This window comes from Lissotriton helveticus, chromosome 3_1 (assembly GCF_964261635.1).
Source record: "Lissotriton helveticus chromosome 3_1, aLisHel1.1, whole genome shotgun sequence".
Classification (NCBI taxonomy): domain Eukaryota; kingdom Metazoa; phylum Chordata; class Amphibia; order Caudata; family Salamandridae; genus Lissotriton; species Lissotriton helveticus.
In genome coordinates this window covers 568,209,397-568,229,119 of record NC_136061.1, presented here as the reverse complement: position 1 = coordinate 568,229,119, position 19,723 = coordinate 568,209,397, and the positions used below count along the sequence as shown (strand labels likewise).

General features: G+C 41.6%; 1 protein-coding gene across 2 annotated transcripts in view; it reads left to right on the top strand.

Moving 5' to 3' along the window:
* Positions 1–19,723, top strand: part of SATB2 (SATB homeobox 2) — a 387,952-nt gene that overhangs the window by 84,481 nt on the left and 283,748 nt on the right. For both annotated transcript variants that reach the window (XM_078680507.1, XM_078680508.1), the window contains exon 3: positions 16,623–16,799. In XM_078680507.1, coding sequence (XP_078536633.1) covers positions 16,623–16,799 — 177 coding nt within the window. The remainder of the gene's footprint in view (positions 1–16,622; positions 16,800–19,723) is intronic.

The following is a 19,723-nucleotide window of genomic DNA, read 5'->3' as shown; positions in this document are numbered from 1 at the left end:
GATGATAAATCAACATTTTGAAAAGGTTTTGAACAAATATGAGGTTGCTACAGGCTGGTCAAGGACAAAGGAATATTTAAATCTGGAGAAAGTTTTGCTAAATTTAGAGGGCTGTACCTTTGCAATAGAGAACTGTGGATAGATTAGGTTGAAAAAGCGGTAATTTGGGACTTTTACCAGATTTAAGTGTGGAAAAGGTTTTGCTAAGTTGAGAGGGGAGGTCCCATCCCATACTGCTGTTGCATATATTATATTGCATTCTGGAGGCATCCTTGCCGAGAAAGGAGGGCACAAGCTCCATTCATAGGTCTCTAGTACTTCAGCAGGAAAACTCAATGCATCATATTGTTTATGACACAGCCCATCTTCCTAACCATCGGAGCATTTTATACCTATATTCTGGAGGGCCAATTGAGTATATTGGAGCATGTATTTACTATTCCAACTCCACACATGCCTTCATACTGGGGTAGGCTGTAAAGCAGACTCACTCAAAATTATAAGCAAACACATTAAGTGGTTCTCATGACACGATAGTTCTCACAGAGTTGTTGTTTGGTTTTGTCAGAGTGCACAAACACTTTGAGGACCAGCCCAGTACTCATAGTGTGGGTTAACTATGACACCCTCCCACACACACACTCTCTCTACCGGAGATCTTTTGCTCTCAGTGACAACTGCAACATTCACTTCTTATGATGCGGTTTTGCAGGGATAGACTGTACTGTATTGCCTTGAAGCCTAAGAAATCCTCTCCCGCAGTCACTCACCAATGACTGCCTCCAAGTTGGCAGTGTTGCCGCGGCTGGCACCACACGAGGTGAGCCAAGTCCCTCCCAGGGACCTACCACTCCTGTGTGATTGGTGTATGTAGACAGTCTTCAAAATCCACAAGGCGGAGACCAGGCAGCGTTTTCTTCCTTTTTAGTGTTGTAAAACAATCAGCACAGGATAAATGAAAAATACCTGCTCACTTTTTCCAGATATTCTTGGAGTTGAGGCATTAGGATCGAACCAGGCAGTCCTCAGTGTCTAGGCACCTAGAGAGCAGAACTTCATTCCAACTCCCGGTGGTGTAACAGAGTCTAACATCGAGTCAGCTCTGCAAGTAGTTCTCAGTGTTTCGACTCTGAAATTCCAAGAGCTATGGATCAGATTATACCCAATAAAGCCTCTGGGTTAGACAAAGTACCTGGGGATCTTTCCAAATCTTACATGTTTTGAGTCCATATTTCTCAGTGTAATGTAGTGCCATTATGAATGGTGCACCTTTGCCTCCCACGTGGGAAGGGTCTGAGATTATCCCAATTTTTAAAACGTGTTCTAGGTCCCTGCCTTCAAATTATAGGCTGATCGGCCTCATTGACAGTGCCCACATGCTGTTCAGTCGGGTCATTTTGAAGCAGCTGAGCGAATGGATATCTGACTATACAATCCTAACTCCCTTGCAGGCTGGTTTTAGGGACAGTGTAGGAACCATGGATTCGGTGTTTCACTTGCATCTTTTATATTGGAAATATGCGTTCCTGGGATGTTATTTTGTGGATCTTTGGTCTGCCTTCGACCTTGTTCCTAGATATTTGTTGTGGAAGACTTTGAAGGAGATGGGGTGCTGGGGTACCTTTTTGATATTCTCAGTAGATTGCACCTGAATAATTATGCTCCGGTTAGGTGTGGACAGCAAGGCGAGCTGACAGACCCCATTCTGGTTTGTCGAGGAGTTAGGCAGGGATGCGTGTTAGCTCCAACTCTTTTTCATTTATATAGTAATGATTTGGTATTGCAATTGTAGCAATGTGAGGGAGATGCTCCACAGCTTGCTGCGGTTAAGATCCCGGCCCTCCTGTTTGCAGACGATACTCTTTTGCTATCAAAATCCCCTATGGGGATACAGAATATTTTAGATTGCTTTGAGTCCTTCTGCAGGCAGCGATGGCTTGAGATCAACCTCGGCAGACCAAGTTTATGGTTTTTAACCCTTGTCAAAACACTCGTCCTAATCCAACACTTAATAGAGCAACCCTGGAAAGAGTCCAGGTGTTTGAAAACGTAAGGCTTACGCTCACAGAGAGTTTTGATTGGATGTCCCATATTCGGATGCTTGGCCTTAAGATAGAGCAGCTTTGTTGAGGTATTTTGAGGGTGCACTGTGTTTCCTCTTTATGCCCAGTGACTTCCACTCTTGAGATTCACAAAATTCACGCTTCTGGGGCTACTCTATATGGAGGAGAACTTTGGTGGTTTTAGGATTCCTGTTCACTAAAAATAACTGAAAATCGATTTGCGAGGAATCGAGTCACTTGCCAGTGAGCACCTCACTTGTCTCCCTAAGTCTTGACTATGGTCTCAAACAGATTAATGATGTAGTGAGTTTGAGGCCACATTTGTATTGGCGAAGGTTGTGGGTCACCACTGAACTTTCGTCCTTTCGCATGACTATTGAAGATGTTATTTTGGGGCGAGATGCATGTAGAAGCACTGCGCAGGACGGTTTAAAGCCAAGCTTAAACCCATTTCTCCACACCATGAGGCAAATGAAATGAATACTTAAGTTTAGGCCTAAAGATGTACCTATAACCACATTCCGTCTGGAGCAAAGTGTGCTCACTGACGAAGATAGGTGATTGATTCCTCTCACTTATAACACATTATCCGGGAAGCCCTGAAGTATAAGGACTCCATATATATTCCTTTGGTCCTGACGAAAGCCATAGATCCGTAGGGTCTGTTCCAAGCCGAAACATGTCGACCCGACCACTAGGTGTCGTGGACCAGTGACTGATCCACTAAACACTGCTTTGTTTTAGATTCATCCCTATCCTACTCTTTTCCCCCAATAAAGATTCACTTAAAGGATAGGAGAACATTTTAATCCACTCACCACTGTCAAAATCCAGCCAGTCTCCCTCCTAGTGGAGGTTTTGATATCACTTGTAGAATGGGACACTCAAGTGACAAGACCCGATAATGACGCTATCCAGAGAACTACACTAAGCGGAGATTACATACACCACAGTCTGAGAATGTGTGGTTAAGGGTCTCTGAGAGAAAAAGTTCTGAGACTCTAGTACTGAGACTTATGTCATCCATTCCCCCCCTTTCTCATAGATAACCAGTACCTCTTGGATGCTGAATGAATCTCTGTTCTTCCTCCCACCACTTTTTTGATCTGTACGACGTTATGAGGCAATCTGAGGTTTTTAAAATTGTCTGGTTTTGGTCTATGAATGGTTGTTTGGGACGGTTTAGGTTTTCCAATTTGTGGTCTTCCTCTAGTGATACCGGACTAGTTTCCAAATCCGAGTTAAAAAGTGCTTACTTGCAACCAAGCCTTATGTTTTGTAAGGGTAGGATCGCTTACTGATTCTTTTTAGGCTTCAAAATTGATTACTGTATGGAAACATATTTGGATGAGTAGAACCACCACTGGAAAATACCCTACAATATGTTAAATTTCACTTAGGGACCCTTCCCCTACGCCCCTTCATATCCATGGAAGCACTCCTTAAGTGAGGGTGACAGCTCTTGTCCATTGATCCCTCAGGTTGAGGAGTTGACTGAGCAGGTCATATTTTTTTGCCCAGGTTAGAAACAAGTGGATTTTACCAGTTTGTCTTAAACTGGGGACAGGGAAGTACAGGATTGCATTTCGGATTTTAAGAAGTAACATCAGTCAATGCTTTGGTTTCCTTTCTCCCAGTTTTTGATGTATATGTGGAGGTACGGGCATAAACATTTGTTCGACAGGCATATACATATGTTCAGCTAGTGGGTCTCTTTGCTTTTAATTTCAATGAGCTTGTTGTTTTTAAGGTTTTTATGACATTACTGATTTTACTCTGTATTCTGCATTTTATGCATATTCGATTGTGGCATTTGACATTTATAGTGCTTTGGTTAAAATTGGCTGGACGAATTTATAAATTGGTATGTTGTGCACATTTTTTTATTTTTTGTATTTATCGTAATGTACTATGCTTTTATTTATTCTTTTATGGCTCTGTGCCGAAGTAAAGATTTACTGACCTACTGAAAATACCTTATCTTCATGACTTTCAGTGTAAATGTCTCTTAGTAATTGCATAGTGTGGGGTTCTGGAACTGTACTGTTTACAGTTAATTGTTTGTGTGAGGCTGGTCACGAAGCTGTCAATGCTCTTTTATTCCTATCAGCATAGTCTCTTATGTCTTTCCTTTCTCACTTACCACATCTCCATCCTGCATCACTGCTGTCTGTCCTGTGCCCCCTCACTTCCGCCTTCTTCGTTTCGTTTCTCTCTGAAGGTGCATACTATACAATGGTATATCAAATTCCTTCGCATCTTACCGCATGTCTGCATCTGTGAATGTATTTCTAAAACCTTGTATATTATTCACTTGGGCGCAGATTTACAGGCCCCTTGCGCCACTTCTGTGTCACTTTTCCCATATTAAAAGTGACGCAAAAGTGGCACAAGGGGCTTGTAAATCTGCCCCTTGGTGTCTTAATGACATGTTGTAGCCAGTGCTTATGTACTGCCTTCTAGAACACAGGATCATAGAATCACACTTTCTGGAAATGTTCATGAATTGAACAAAACCCTACTTTCTGAGTGTCGTACATGAATGTCGAAACAAATACAAGCTTTAGGATAATATGGACATAGTTTTGAAATTTGTAGGTTCGGACCTGCCAGCAAAGCTCAACGATTTTAATCTAGAATTAAAAACATAAAAACAACAAAAATGATCTACACTCCAGTTCCAAAATGTGGAAATATTCACTGAATTGCAGACGCACAAACAAAAGGTTGCTAGTATATCCTAAATTTCACAAACTTTACCCTTTCTCCTCTCGAAGGAACATAGACAAATAATTACTGTCCCCAAAAATCCTTTTCATAGCTGAACTTAGTCTAATAAGACGTGAAAAGCAAGGAGCATCCAGCTGCACACGCTTTTCTGGATGTTGGTAGTAATTGCTACATAAATGTGTGAAACTAATTCTGTGAGGTTTTAGACCATTCTGGCGACCGGAGGAGTTCAGTGTACAAGTATAAACATTTAGAATTTAGGACTTGCACGTCTTTCCTAAAAAATAAAAATAAAAAAAAAGGAATGTATTTTTTCTTTCTTTCTGTTTAACAACAAACACTTTTCTATTCACATTCAACCAGACTCCAATACTTATTCAAAGTAACGCATGATGCCGATTCATACATTGGTTATTTTAGCCGGGTCAAACAGTTTAGTGGCCAGTCTTTTATTCTGGGTGTTTGTCTTTTATCAGAGTCATTTTAAAGCTTTTGGGGCAGATATACAAGAAAGTGCCCCAGCACAGCACCGCAAGCCCTTTGGCTGCGCCACGCTGCGGCACTTTCAGAGCACAGGAATGCGACATATCTACAATGATATGTCGCATTCCTGAGCTCTCCGTTGCGCTGGCGCAGAAACAGCTGCCATGCGCCGGCGCAGGCACCCGTGCACCATGGTGCAAGTATGCCTGCGCCATAGGGAGATTGCTTTTGTGAAGGAAGGGGACCCTTCCTGCACACAAGCAATAACTGCAAGCATTTTCCTCTTCCAAGCCGTGCTATAGAATGCAGCACGCATTGAAAGAGGAAAAAATGAGGAGAAACGAAAACATTTCTCCTCGTTTCTCTTAGCTACGCCACCCCTATGGTGGTGCAGCAAACTGACGCATTTCCAGGTTTACGATTTCTCGTAAATCTGGAAATGCATCAGTGGACATGGGTGTTGCGTGGGAACACCCACAGCAACAACCATGTCCTGCCCCTAACACGCAAAGTGTTGCATGAACTTGGGCGATATTTACAAGCACAGGTTAAGACGCGCAGGGTGACTTTACCTGTGCTTGTAAATATCCCATAGCAGGCTGCACCACCGGTACATCATCCAACGTGATGCACCGGCGGCGCATGGGGCTTGTAAATATGCCCCGTAATTTTTTCAAGGCTGCCGACTGATTATGGCGGATATCTGGCTTGTATTACATCCTTTATCCTCCTAAATTTTGAAATGTGCTCTGCTGTAAAAAACGGGACTCCCCACATATCCAACAAGATTATGCATCACATGATAACGCAGCAGGGCTACCCTTGGGTGTTTAGAGCCACAAATAAATTATGTGTATCTTGGAACCTGTTAAATCTACATCAAAGTATGACTAGCTGCAAAGGACAACATACATTCTATTTCGATGAGCACCTCAATTTCAAATAAAGCAATGAGAGAGAGTCTGTCAAGAGATGATGATACAAAAATACACAAATGCACAGGATAAATGTAAATTACGTTATCATCATGATTTTCAGTGTAATATCTCTCAAGTTCTTCGTTACATGAATTTATTTTAACATATGCTACGGAGACTGGAGTAGAACAATCAAAACAATGATCACAAAAAATAAACAGATACTCAAATCTGAATTTGCAAACAGAGAACAAATACAAAAATACTGTGAGACAAAATATAAAGGCTTCCCATACAATAAAGAATGAGGCGTAGAGAAATGTACAAAGAATAATCATCCAAGCAGTATGTCAAAATCAACGTTTCAATTCTAAAAATAACTTCAACCTGTACTATCATCAGGACGACGAGAGCTCACTCAGTTTAATTTAGTCTTCATAACTATATAGAAATATAACACAAATAGAAATCATTACAAGCCCCTGAACGTAACAATTTTATCCATGGCTCCACTACAAGTGTTGTAATTATGCCTATCACAGACATCAAATCACGTTACATTTTTCAGAAAAAGAGAAACTATTAGTAAGTTATACAGCCTAAAGTACTCCCACAACATCTCATAGCGATGTGGATTATATCCCAACTCGTACCCCCAACAGAGGAGGAGAGAGGTACACCAATTATAAATCTCATAAGAATAATCATAAGACTTCAGCATCAGTAATTAGGAATTATCATGTTATGGTAATTGGACACCTATTTAGTGAGTTACCAAGAAATGCTGTCAGATATAGCCATACACAGCATCAATATTATGGAATCAAATGGGCCACATCTGTAAGATGGAAAAGGCTAAGTGAATTTAAAATATCTGCCTGGATTCATACTTCCCAAAAATGAGTTCCAAAAAGTACTATTTGATTAAACAATAACATACCATCACACACAGTGTTAGACTGGCCTGTCAGGCACTCTGACTCTGCTAGATGGGCCAGCATGAAAGGACCAATGTGTTGGTAAGTATTTTTGAGCCTTGGGCCACCATGGCCCACACACTGGTCGTTTCAAGCAGCCTAATTATTAGTGTCCGAAAGGTAAGTTCAACACTGATCACTCAACATAAAAACAAGCAGATACACTCCGGCTCACTGACTATTTGAACAAGGTATGCTAACTCAATTCACAACACTAACCAAAAATGCTCCAATTCACAAAAGTAACACACCATTATTCAAACACAAGTCTCTATTTCCACACAAAATTAAGAACACCTAAATTGATCTGTTTATTTCAAAACTCACAACACAGATAATTGTTAGATGCAGATCAAAACACAGGAATAAATATCCAGTGTTCAGGAGCCAAATCAGAAACACACAATAGTAAGGCCAGTGTCTATGCTGAGCGTTGATAATACACCATTGCTGAAAAACAAAAGATAAGCCTCAATATATACATACGGACTGATCTGTGGATTCAAAATCAGTAAAAGTACCACAGCACAACCAATTCTATCCCGATAGCGCTATTAAAAATACCACTCGACTGCAGAATTTAGGCATACTTGACAGTGTCCATTTTCCCTATCGATTTACATGCAACATGTTCACATTTGTACCACTCTTTGAAGCTTGAAAATCTTCAACCACAAACCACATCATACCTCTAAAAGTGTGATTATTTTTTTACTTGTAATTTGATCACGCTACATCTAATTTTATATTGGTGTTGCAAGATGTGGTCAAGTATCTCTTGTGTGGTCTTACCACTATATCTGAGACCACATGGCCATTCAATACATTAGGTCACTTTGTTATAAGTGCAAGTTAAATTAACGATTAGTCTCCAATTCTTATAAATAACTGAGAAGCATTTTAAGTTACCAGTTCTGGCACATGCAGTACAATGGCTGCATTGAAAATATCCTCTCACATGATTTTAGCCCCAGTTTTTAGTAACTGGCAAATTTTGATAGGTTTCACATATGCACTCACAACCTGTCCCGTATATTAGATGCTCTCCTACACGCAAACAATGGCTCTTCAATGGAACAATGGCTCCCCAATAAAAAAATATTAGTTTTCATTGATTATTTAATTTCTCAAAGGGATTAACAGAATATTGTGACATTTCTGGAAATATAATCAAAGATTAGCACTATGAAATAAGGAAGAAAAGAAGGACGATTGTATTGGAAACAACTAAGATTAAAAATATTGATGCTCTCTTGTGGGAAATCGGCTTACTAGTTGACAGGGGTGTGAGCCCTGGTCAAGCAGCCACCACAATTCTTGTCAGGGTAAGGCATAAGCAAACCCCAAAGTAAACTGTGCTCATCCATCTGGTAGCTTGGCACACAGCAGTCAGGCTTCACTTAGAGGCAATATGTAAAGTATTTGTGCAAAACTTCAAACAGTAAAACAGTGAAAATCCCACGCAAAAAGATCCCACACCAGGTTAGAAATATAAAACAAACTGTAATAAATAAAACAAGACTAAAACAACAGAAATCCAATCAGTTATGAACTTTTAAAGAATAAAGTGTAAAATAGCACATAAAGCACAAAACGCCGACTGTGGCTATCTGGTTGCGCTGGACCAGGTCAAAATCAAAAGTTCAGGCTGACCCCGATGGAGTGCAGGTCAGATACAGTCCCAGATTAGTCCAACTGAAGTTTTAGCTTCTCAAGTTTTGTGTCAAGAGTCCCGTATGTGTTGGAGAGGGCCACAAGGAGCAAGGAGAGCATGGCAGGGGCTGTCGGCGTGGTGTGAAGAGCAGGCCGGGAGTCGTCGATGAGCAGGCTGGAGCTTCACATTGGCAGTTCCCCATAAGCAGTCGATGTTGCAGTGTGAAGAGATGGACTGCTGGTGGCTTGTGCTGATTTTAGGCGTGAGAGGTGCAGTCTCGTGCGAAGGGTTAATTCACGAAGAGCTCAAAAGCTCAAGTTCATTGGCCATGAGCCCCATCAAGGGCCCAGAACCTGCGAGGAACCACATGGGGGTCAGGAACATATTGCAGCCAGGTCCAGGAGCTGTTTGGAGAGCCTTTTATTTCCCTGAGGCGCAGATCAAGAGGCTAGCAGACTAGCCCTTAGAGTCCCTCTGGAGTCCTGGGTTTAAGATGAAGTTGCAGGTACCGTTCTTCTTCCCAAGGCAAGAGGTAGAAAGCAGCAGATCAGCAGAGAAGGGCAGCAGTTCCTTTAAAGCAGCAGTCCAGCAGAGTGACAGTCCTTGTAGCAGTACAGCAGTCCTTCTTCCCAGCAGAGTATCCATAAGTCTGGAAGTGTACGGAAGAGTTCATGTCTTAGGTCCAGTATTTATAGAAAGCGGTGCCTTTGAAGTGCCTTTGAAGTGAGGAGAAACTTCTAGAGGCATACCTTTGAAGTGCACAGATGCACTGCCTCCCCTACATTGGTTCCAGACTAACTGTAGCGGTTATGCAGCCCGTTATGTGGAGAAAGTTCACAACCTATTAAAGTGTAAGTGGTGTTAGGCGTAGCTCATCACTCCCATCCTGCCAGTGATGTCCATTCAATCACACCTACGCTCTTCATTGTGGCCTTTTTCAAAACTGTAATTTGAACTTTGACTCCACCGTAAGTTAGATTTTAAATTTCAATTCCAGAGACAACAAACATATACGGGCCTCATTCCCCATTTGGAAATTACTCTTATTATTATTATTATGCGTTCTTATATAGCGCTCGATTACCCGTAGGCATCTTGGCGCTTGCTTTGGGAACCCGTCCTGGCTTTTTCCCTGTGAGATACCCGTACTGGGCATCCCCAAGGTGGAAGCCAGGCATCCCGCTGCGGGGGGGCCGTAGTGGAGATTAAGCAAGCTGATGCCCAGAGTATGTGCCACAGGGTATGTGTTTTGGAGTCCTGAAAAGACTGAGGAAAGTTCTGGAACTATTGCCGATGGAGGCCCGCAAAATCCTGGTACATGCATTGGTGACCGCAAGGTTGGATTATGCGAACCTGCTGTACCTGGGGGCACCTGGGAAAAGTTTTGGTCGCCTTCAAGGGCTGCAGAATGCGGCAGCACGTTTAATCCTCAGGCGGTCCAAAAGGGCTCCTTCAAGGAAACCTTGCAGAAACTACACTGGCTCCCAGTGAGGAGCAGAATAGAGTACAAGGCCCTCTGCACCTGCCATCGGATTCTGAATGGCAGGGCACCTCGTCCACTGCAGAGCTTGATTGAATCCTATGAACCAGCTCGACCACTAAGATCTGCGGGTGGAGGATTGTTGAGAATCCCCAAGGTTAAGAAAGCCCGTATGGGAGGCAGATCGTTTAGGTACTTAGCGGCAAGCCACTGGAACAAACTTCCGGTTGATCTACGCCTAGAACCGGCAGAAACTAAGTTCCGCGCTAAATTAAAAACCTACCTATTTATCCGATAGGCTGCCCGCCCGTCAGCTAAACTTCCAGCTTCTGCCTCTCTCACCTTAGCGCGGGGACACGCTGATGTGCATAACTCAGCGCTCTACAAATGCCCCTATTATTATTATTATAGAGCTGCAGAGTGTGAACCCGTGATTCGAGTAGGTACCGAAATGAGAATTATCGAGTCCGTGGATATTTGGGCTCAAGACCCTGCCGCGTCGGGAATTGAACCCTGGTCCCGGGTCTGACCTCTGCTTCAGGATCTACCTCCTCTAACCAGTGAGCCACACTTCTCCACTTGTCAAAAGTAATATGGTAACTCCAATGGGAAAGGTGGGCCTTGCAGTGATGAAAAACGAATTTAAATTATTTTCTCTATGAAGACATGTAAAACTCAAAAGTACAAGTCCTACATTTCAGCCTGCCCTCTAGCCTGTTCCGAGCCTACCCTAGGGAGGACTTATATGTATTGAAAAGGAAGGTTTGGGCCTGACAGAAGGCTTACTTTGCCAGGCCGAAGTGGCAGATTGAAAACTTCAAGCACTATCTGCAATTGCAGGCCTGTGACATGTTTAAAGGGCTACTTAAGTGGGTGGCACAATCAATGCTGCTGACCCACTAGTAATATTTAATTTACAGGCCCTGGGCACATGTAGTGCCACTTTACTATGGACTTATAAGTAAATTAAATAGGCCAATTGGGTATAAGCCAATCTAACACGTTTTGAGGAGACAGCACAAGCACTTTAGTGCTGGTTAGGAGAGGTAAAGTACGCAGAGTCCTAAGGCCAACAAAAAAAATATTCATAAAAAAAATGGAGACGTGAAGGCAAAAAAGTGTGGGGTAACTCTGAAGAAAGGGCCAAGTCCAACACCCCTTATTTATGCTAAATGTAAAGAAGACACAGTTGTATGTCACAATATCGATAACAAACATATATTTTGACATAAGTATCTTTTAGCCTAAATATTGTTTACAAAAATATTGCTCCTCATGGGGTATTTTTTGTATTATTAACTCTATTCAGGTGACATTTTTGTAAACCGAATTTAGCAATTTATGTTTTTGTCCAACGTTATTTACATCACTATTCTAGTACCATACTGAAAATATGGCAAAAACAGACACTATCTTTGGCATGGTTGAGGGACTAACAAGATCACTTACAAGGGTACCTGAAAATATCTAATGTAGAACATATACCAAATAGATCCTGATTAAATATCATGGACCATCCCAGAATTTGCAATTGTTCTCTGGTGTTCTCCCATATGGAAATAATAAAGCTATAATGAGGATATGGAATCGAAAAGTGGCTAGTTCAGGATGAACATTACTTATGCATGGAGTATTTTACCAGAGGAAAATTGTGAGAAATACCCATTTGTATCTTCATTTGAGTTTATTTAGAGACTGGTTCAGCCATATATGGGCAGATGCAGGTTCCTCCTCAGAGAAAGAGGCTGGCAGACTGTAAGTCACATCCAATCTAAACATTTGACGACAAGCTAGTAATTCTCAGGTTTCAACCCTTATTTTTTAAACATTTGTAGCTCATCGTCAGAATCCAGGGTACAAAGAGGACACAAGTGTTTACAGGCTGCATATCGCCATGTTGATGATTAGTGATTTTTGCCACCAATATTTGTATTTCATATTATACCACTTTGATGAGATCTGTTTGGAATCAATTATTGTATCTAGTAATACCTCAAGCAGTCACGCACCACACTGTTCCCTAGTCTTAATGATGGCCCATACATGTTTACCATTGAGGGCAAACATTTCTATAGAAGATAAAAAACGTGCAAATCATACTGAAGGCCCTTTATTGCTGGGACTTTGTTAAAAGAATATTTTCGTCCTTGTTTTTGTGTCATTGACCACCTCCTGTTTTTTTTATTCTTTATTTTACAAATATTGCAAAAGCACTGCTTCATTTTCAATATGAGGGTGGAGGACGTAGCCTTATGGCTAGAGAAGTCGAGGTCTACGCTGGGAAACCGGGTTTGAGTCTCGGCAACGACGCTCAACATCCTGTGATTCTGAGCAAATCACTTAATCTACCTGTGCGTAACAAAAATGAATGTGTACTCATGTAACAAAACTGGTGCCTTGTAAAGCACTATGATTCCCGATATCTTCGGTCTAGTTTATGCTATGAAAAACTCTAATATATATATATATATATATATATATATATATATATATATATATATATATATATATATATATATATATATATATATATAAATATATATATATATATATATATATATTACAAAACGCACCACACTGTCTGGTTCATTCATTCATTGATTTTCATGCTTGATTTAAGAAGCCTGAAGCGTAACTGATCCAGAGGATCCAATGTTGTTGATATTAAATTATCTGCCTAGGTTCTACTCTATTAGTGGGTACCCTAGTGCTTCATTAATTTTTAATAATTTAGAGGCAGCTAAAATGAGTACCATTGTATCAGGTTTAAGTAACAGCTGTTATTCACAGTATTGGTTAACACCACAACTGTGATAGCAAGGTCTACATATAACCTAGTTATTATCTACTGCCTGACTTGTCTCAAACTATAATTATTATGATTATCACTATTATTATTTCTATTGTAGGAATCCCATCTGCCCTGGACTGATCATTAAACCTTTTGTTTATTCTGCACTTTGTTTATGTCCTCCACCGAGGACTGATGACTGAGGCCTGTAGAATTTTCTCATTCTTCGGGTTACTTTAAAAATATGACTACCTCTTTCCACTTGAAAATACTACCGGTGTAATATGAATATGCTCCGGTATTACAATAGAGTCAATCCTGTTTATGAAACTTTTTGAACCAGTGGGTGACAAAAATCAGCCAGAAGCTTGTCTTAGACTAACTTAGACCTGGGGGTATCCAAATATATACAAGTCTACTTGTGAAACTCTTTCTGGTACCTCACTTAGATCCTATTAAAAGAAAAAATATCATCATGGAAGTTAGCATAAGCAGTAGGAATATTGGTCTCATACTTGCATATAATATAATTGTGAAATGCTAATTTATGATATACATGATGTCAAATGATCCCCTTCACACCAATTGACGCACACTTCTCCTTGCACTCCAGCAAGGTCTGCACTTCTTACACATTACTCCATGCAAACGTAGAAGCTGGGATCACGCTCCAGGTAGACACACTTAAATACAATAAATAAATATTGATCACCTTATCCAAAAAATCTACATTTTTTTACTGTATTTTTCCATTAACTGCTTCTACAAAAGAAGCTGTTAATACATGCACTACTATCCAGGACAGAATATGTCTACCGAGATGGGTGAAGTCAGTTCCTCAGTCTGCTCTGATAGACAGAGAATTGATGACCTACCACAAACGTCTTACCTGCTGCAGCAGCCTACTACCAAAAGGCTGCATGGTCAATATCTACTGAGTTCATGACATACAAAAGTAGCTTATGGGCTGCAGTGAGGCGTCTTAGCAGCTGAGAACCTGGCTGCTCAAAGCACTGTATTTTGCTGTGTATAAGAGAGTGATGAAGGCAGCATGCAGCCTATAGATACCAAACCTCAACTACAAGCGCCCAATCTGTAATTATTGCTACTGAGAGCTGGTGAAAGAAAAGCTCGTGTAAATCAGCAAAAGAAGAAATGCCATAGGGACATTGCTGAGTGTAACCAGCAACCTCACATCCGCAGAACCACTTGGATGAACTTTCCCCAACTGCAGGTCTATTGTTGTACTTCAACTTTCTACAATGTGGTCACTTTACTAGCAGAAAGTATGACTATTGAAGCAACAAATCGCTCTCTACTGCTGAATTTTGACCAACATAAAAAACATAACATTTGAGGCCTCCATTATTAGTGTCCCAGTAGATGATGCAATAGAAATTGCACCTGAGAAAACGGATATAATTTTGGAATTTAAGAAGTGCCTAGCTATCATCTATTCTGAGTTTAGCCCTCAAACACAGAGCACACCATGCAGGTTTGAGTGCTTAAACCACCAAAAACAGCATGTCCCTATATTTAGGAGGTATTTTCCTGACTGTAGATTCCTGCAGGTTTGACTGGCGAAGTTGTATGGGGGAATAATTTAATGGTGTAATCTTCATCACACCCAGTCGTTGCAGGGTGTGTTAAATATTTCGCCACTTGTAATTGCCATTGCTGCACAAACAAGTGTTTGAGCAGAGATCCATATTTAACAGGGCGCTCGTTATTGAGGCCAGTTTCTGGATCAAGCTACCAGAACACTTCCAAGCATGTGCACTCACATTTCTATTTATCAATGGCCTTGGCAGCCTGGAAATGCCCACAACAATACCTAGTCATGGTTTTAAGGTCTTCCGCCTTTGGGACATCAGCCAGAGAGCCTGTCATCTTATGTCCTACAAAAAAGTGACGACTAAAAACATAAATATTCATATGTATTAATGGTTTAAGGGAATGGATACAATATTTGACATAAATAGCCTTAGGAATAGACAAGCATATATAATTACATGAAATAGTCTTGTATGCATATTTTGTAGGAGTCAGAATGAACAGAATGACCACTTTGAGTGTATGAGATTGGATTTACCTGGGGAAATGATCATCAGGGAATTGTCGTATGTCTTTTCTAGTTTGTGTACAAAGGGCTGTATTCATGTCCTGCTCCTTCCAAGGAATGATGCTAGAAATCGTTTACCTCTCTTCCAATGCCGCCCATGAGGGATATCATTACTTTCTTGCTCCTTTCAATTAATAAGTTACAGAAACCTTGGACTCCCATGGAGGACTTCTCCTGGGGATTTTTAGGGCTCCTTAAGAGTATCATTGTCAACCCCCATTTCCATTTCTCAGCTTAGCTTGCTATGCCTTTCCCTTGTCCTATAGCACATCTTCATTCTCTGAATGTGGTTCTCTGCAATGGGCTCCTGTAACTGCAGATGATTTCTTTTGTGGGACACCAGGAATGTGTGAAATGTTTCCGCTGTGTCTGCTGCTACCAATACTTCTCTGGGGCTAATATCTGAGAGGAGATGTGTTGATCTCATTTAACATCTAAATACATTTCAACTGGCCCCTTTTTTCGGGCAGCGATTTCTTAGTTTATAGGTTGTCTAAGCATGCTGGGTGCAACAGTGCACCTTTTATTTGTCCCCGTGCCTTTTATTGGGTAGAATTATACCCACATGAATACATTGAATCACAGGATTCTCACCTAGTAAACCTAACTCGATCTGCTGTGGCAGGAAATGGAGTGCACTGGGTCCATCCTGCATGTTGATGAGTATGTAGTTCACACAATAGGAGGGGTGAATGCTATGTACCTCTGTGCCATATATATTGTGCTTTCACAGCTCAGACAGACCATACAAAGTTAACGTGCATATAACATGGGCTCAACGATCTCCACACAGGGGTCTCCACTAAGTGCCTGTCTTACGGCTTGCATAGTAATGAGGAGTTTTTAGTTATCCACTTGACCTTTTTTCCCTCCTTTGCAGCCTTTTTTGACCCAAACCTTCATTTCATAAGCTAGTGGAGCAGCGAGTAGAGGTTTTAGTTCACAGCATGCAAGCCATGGCAGTGCCTTTGACATCAACGGACTTTTAAAATGGCGGACGCAGCTGCTGCCTCTTTTTGGCAGATTTCCTGCCTTTGCAAACTCTAGATGAAGCTTTCAGTTTCTTCTTTGGGCCTTACACACTTTCATTGCTTTAATGTATGGTAAGGAGTGTACCAATACATTGCATGACCAGCACTGTACTTTTCTAAGGATGCGTGTTTTGACCATGAAGTGACCTTTCTATGGTACACACCATAAACTGATTCTTCTTTTGGAACCATTAGTGTTGAAAGATGAGTCTGTTTGTGGCGCGCACCATATACAGCGTCAATATTTTAAACTGGTGTGAAATGCTTTGGCTCATTGACTGTCTCCTGCCTCCCAGAGGCTCTTGTTTCTGTCTCATCCCACATTCGATTCTTTATGGGAATTTTTTGTTTCTATTATTTTGATCTGGAACCAGGTTTGATGATCCCAATCTTCTGCGTGGTGGAGCAGATGGACACGTCGCTGGATTACGATGGCCGGGAGGAGCATGCAGAGTTTGTTCTTGTGAGGCGAGACGTTCTCTTCAACCAGCTGGTGGAGACAGCGCTACTGGCCCTTGGGTACTCGCACAGTTCAGCAGCTCAAGCGCAAGGTAGGCTGACTGACTCGTTGACCTGATTCAGAGGCCATGTTCAGCTTTAGTTCCTTTTAGGCTTCACAAACCAGCCCAGAAAGGCAAAATAAGATGCGTATTGTCCTGCCCACTGCGTATTTCTTGATAACATGTTGCTCGCTTATCATGATGCTTTTCCAACCTTGCACAAGATCTATTACCACTCACAATAATCTCAATCTAGGGATCACTTTTAACCTCTTGGATGCTATGGGAATTCCCCTGCTGTGCTGGGATTTCGTGATCCTCATTGGTTTATGACGAGCTGGGCTCGTCATGAGCGTGCGAGGAGGCTACTGCATGACGAGCCCAGCTCGTCATGAGCGTGGAAGGGGTTAATTAATTTGTAAAATATGTCTACTTTTCTATGTCTTCCTTTCTTGAGCAATTTCTATTATGGCTGCACACCAAGAAGTTCAATTTTTTTCCACGAAATTTGCAAATGTAATCTACTTTTAACAATTGTATATGTTTCAACTCACCTCTGATCCGTCCTCTTATGATTACATCACAGTTTTAGAAGGTTTGAGCTGCTCCAAGTAGTGTTCGTGTTTTGAAAATGTCTTTAAAGATGTTATTTTCCTTGGGTTTGTAATAGAATTTTACAATGTGCAAAGTCAAAAACCACCGCTATATGTTGCGAATATAGTACATATTTGGTATTCTATTTGTCATTTTATGTGTTGGCATTACGCAACCTCTCATGTGCAGTAAAAAGAGGCACATGCACCATGATCATTTGCATACCACGTCTTTCTGGCCTCTACTTATAGATTTAATCCCAAAATAAACGCATAATGAGAAGCTTTGAACATGCTAATGGACACCCATTGTTTGTTTTTATGTTATTCCAAGTACACGTTCAGAATAATGTCTCAGTCCTGGGTTAGTGTCCCCTAGTACGTCACTTGTCAGTCAAAGGCCGACACATCCCAAACCTGATTAGCAATCCTACATCCATGTCAAGTACTTACAATAATTACAAAGCAATAAAACTCAAAGATGGACTATTGGTGAATTCTGGGTCTTCTCACTTGTGTTACCTATGAGAACACGTGAGCCGGTGTGGTGAATGATGCTGAAGTACAATTTGGACACGTTATTATTCTGGAGAGATATGTGTGAGTAACACTGACGGGAGTGGCTGAATTTCTTTCTCCTGTGCCATAGTATGGAGAAAGGATTTTGGCAAAGGGACTCGGCTCTAGATTTAGCATTGTTTCTGCTATTGAAGGATTTTCCATTAACACCAAGCTCTGTCTCAGTTCTGAGTCACCTGACCGCACCTCCTCCATTCCTTATTTGGAGATCAAGTAGAACAGCCGGGGGCTTGCTGGCACAGGCCCCCAGCCTAAAAATGAGCGCTGGGTTAACCTGCTCCCACCAATCCTGGAGCTACTCTCACACTGATGAGAGCAGCTCCAGGATTGGTTGGATTTGAGTTCCACTGAGCAGTAAGGAAGTCCTTCCATTCCTGTTCATGGAACACCTGGTAGAAATGGTGCATGAATGGTGAGTTTGATGTCATCGCGCCTCAGCACATTTTTTTAAATGGTTGCCACCACTGTCCAGAAGGTCTGAGTATGTCAGGACATATAGGATCAAGAAGAGGGCAGCAGGACCCATAGAGTCCTATAGGATGAAAGACACAAGGCAGTTTTATGAGTGCACGCGACATCATGTGCGGTGGTGCCACAGTGCCCCGTCTGCGGTCCCCCTGCCCTATGCTCCAGAGGAGACTAATCCACCCTGTGCAGGGGTATCTTGGGCAACAGAGCCCGCTGGTCCTGGAAGGCTTGCGAACAGTGAAAACCACACACCGATCTGGAGTTTTTTCCACATTTCCTTTGTTTGTGTTTTTTGATGGAGCATCTCTGCCTTTGGGGCTTCAACCCAAAGTAGGACTTAGTTTTCCCAAAATCACATCCACATGGTGCCTGCATCCGTTCCGCTGGACATCGCTGACTATTATTAACCAAAGAGCTTCATTATAAAGCAACATTTTCCTTTCATTTGCAGCGTGTCATATGAACATGGTTAGCAGTTTATATTAGCAGTGAGTCACTAGTTCGTGGCTCCAATGGCTCCATTGTATTATTGAATTGCGCAGGAATATAAATCTAATTGTGTTTACGGTGGCTCTTCCCAGTCCCTGCCGTTTAATCTGGTAATAACACGGCGTCGTCGTGTTGCTGCCTGCCTTGCAAAATGCACTTAGTTAAGTTTCATGGTGGGTTTTCAGGCAATTTTTCTGTGCGGCTGGAAGCGGAAAATAAAAGAGCTTTGTCTGAATAATGTTGTTTCCAGCTGCACTAATGATTGCGCTGTGTGGTGGTTCCAGCAGGGTTGTGGAGAGGAGATAAAAAGATACCCACCCTGATAAATAAATTGGGTGTGTGGGCCAACCATTGTTGTGGAAGGAGTTACAGCACGGCGCCCTCTCCATGTAAAACTGTGTGGGGTAGACTTATCTAACAATGTCATTACATTTACTGCACATAGTTCCAGGGACATCTGAAGGGTTTTGGGGGCCCTAGGCCAAACGTATTTTGGGGGCATTTTTTGGGAAGAGGTTTGAATTTATGATCCACTTTCAACTCTTTCATGCCGGTTTTAGCACAGTTGTCTAAATTCTAAATGTGTTTACATCTAATATTCAGGGATAATGATGTGTGTTTTCAGTACTTCAACACATCAGCGGCTCACTAGTGCGACTGCAAATAATCTCGGTGATACTCTCCCATTTCCCATATATATAGTCCTGTTTTGATCTATAAGAATGTTTTTTGTATGGATGTTGCATGAAACGTAAACAACATTTCCTGCAAAACGTTTGTAATAGACTCTCTCATATCCCCCACAATGAAAATAACTTAAAGGAAAAAGGTATTTAAAACAATCTG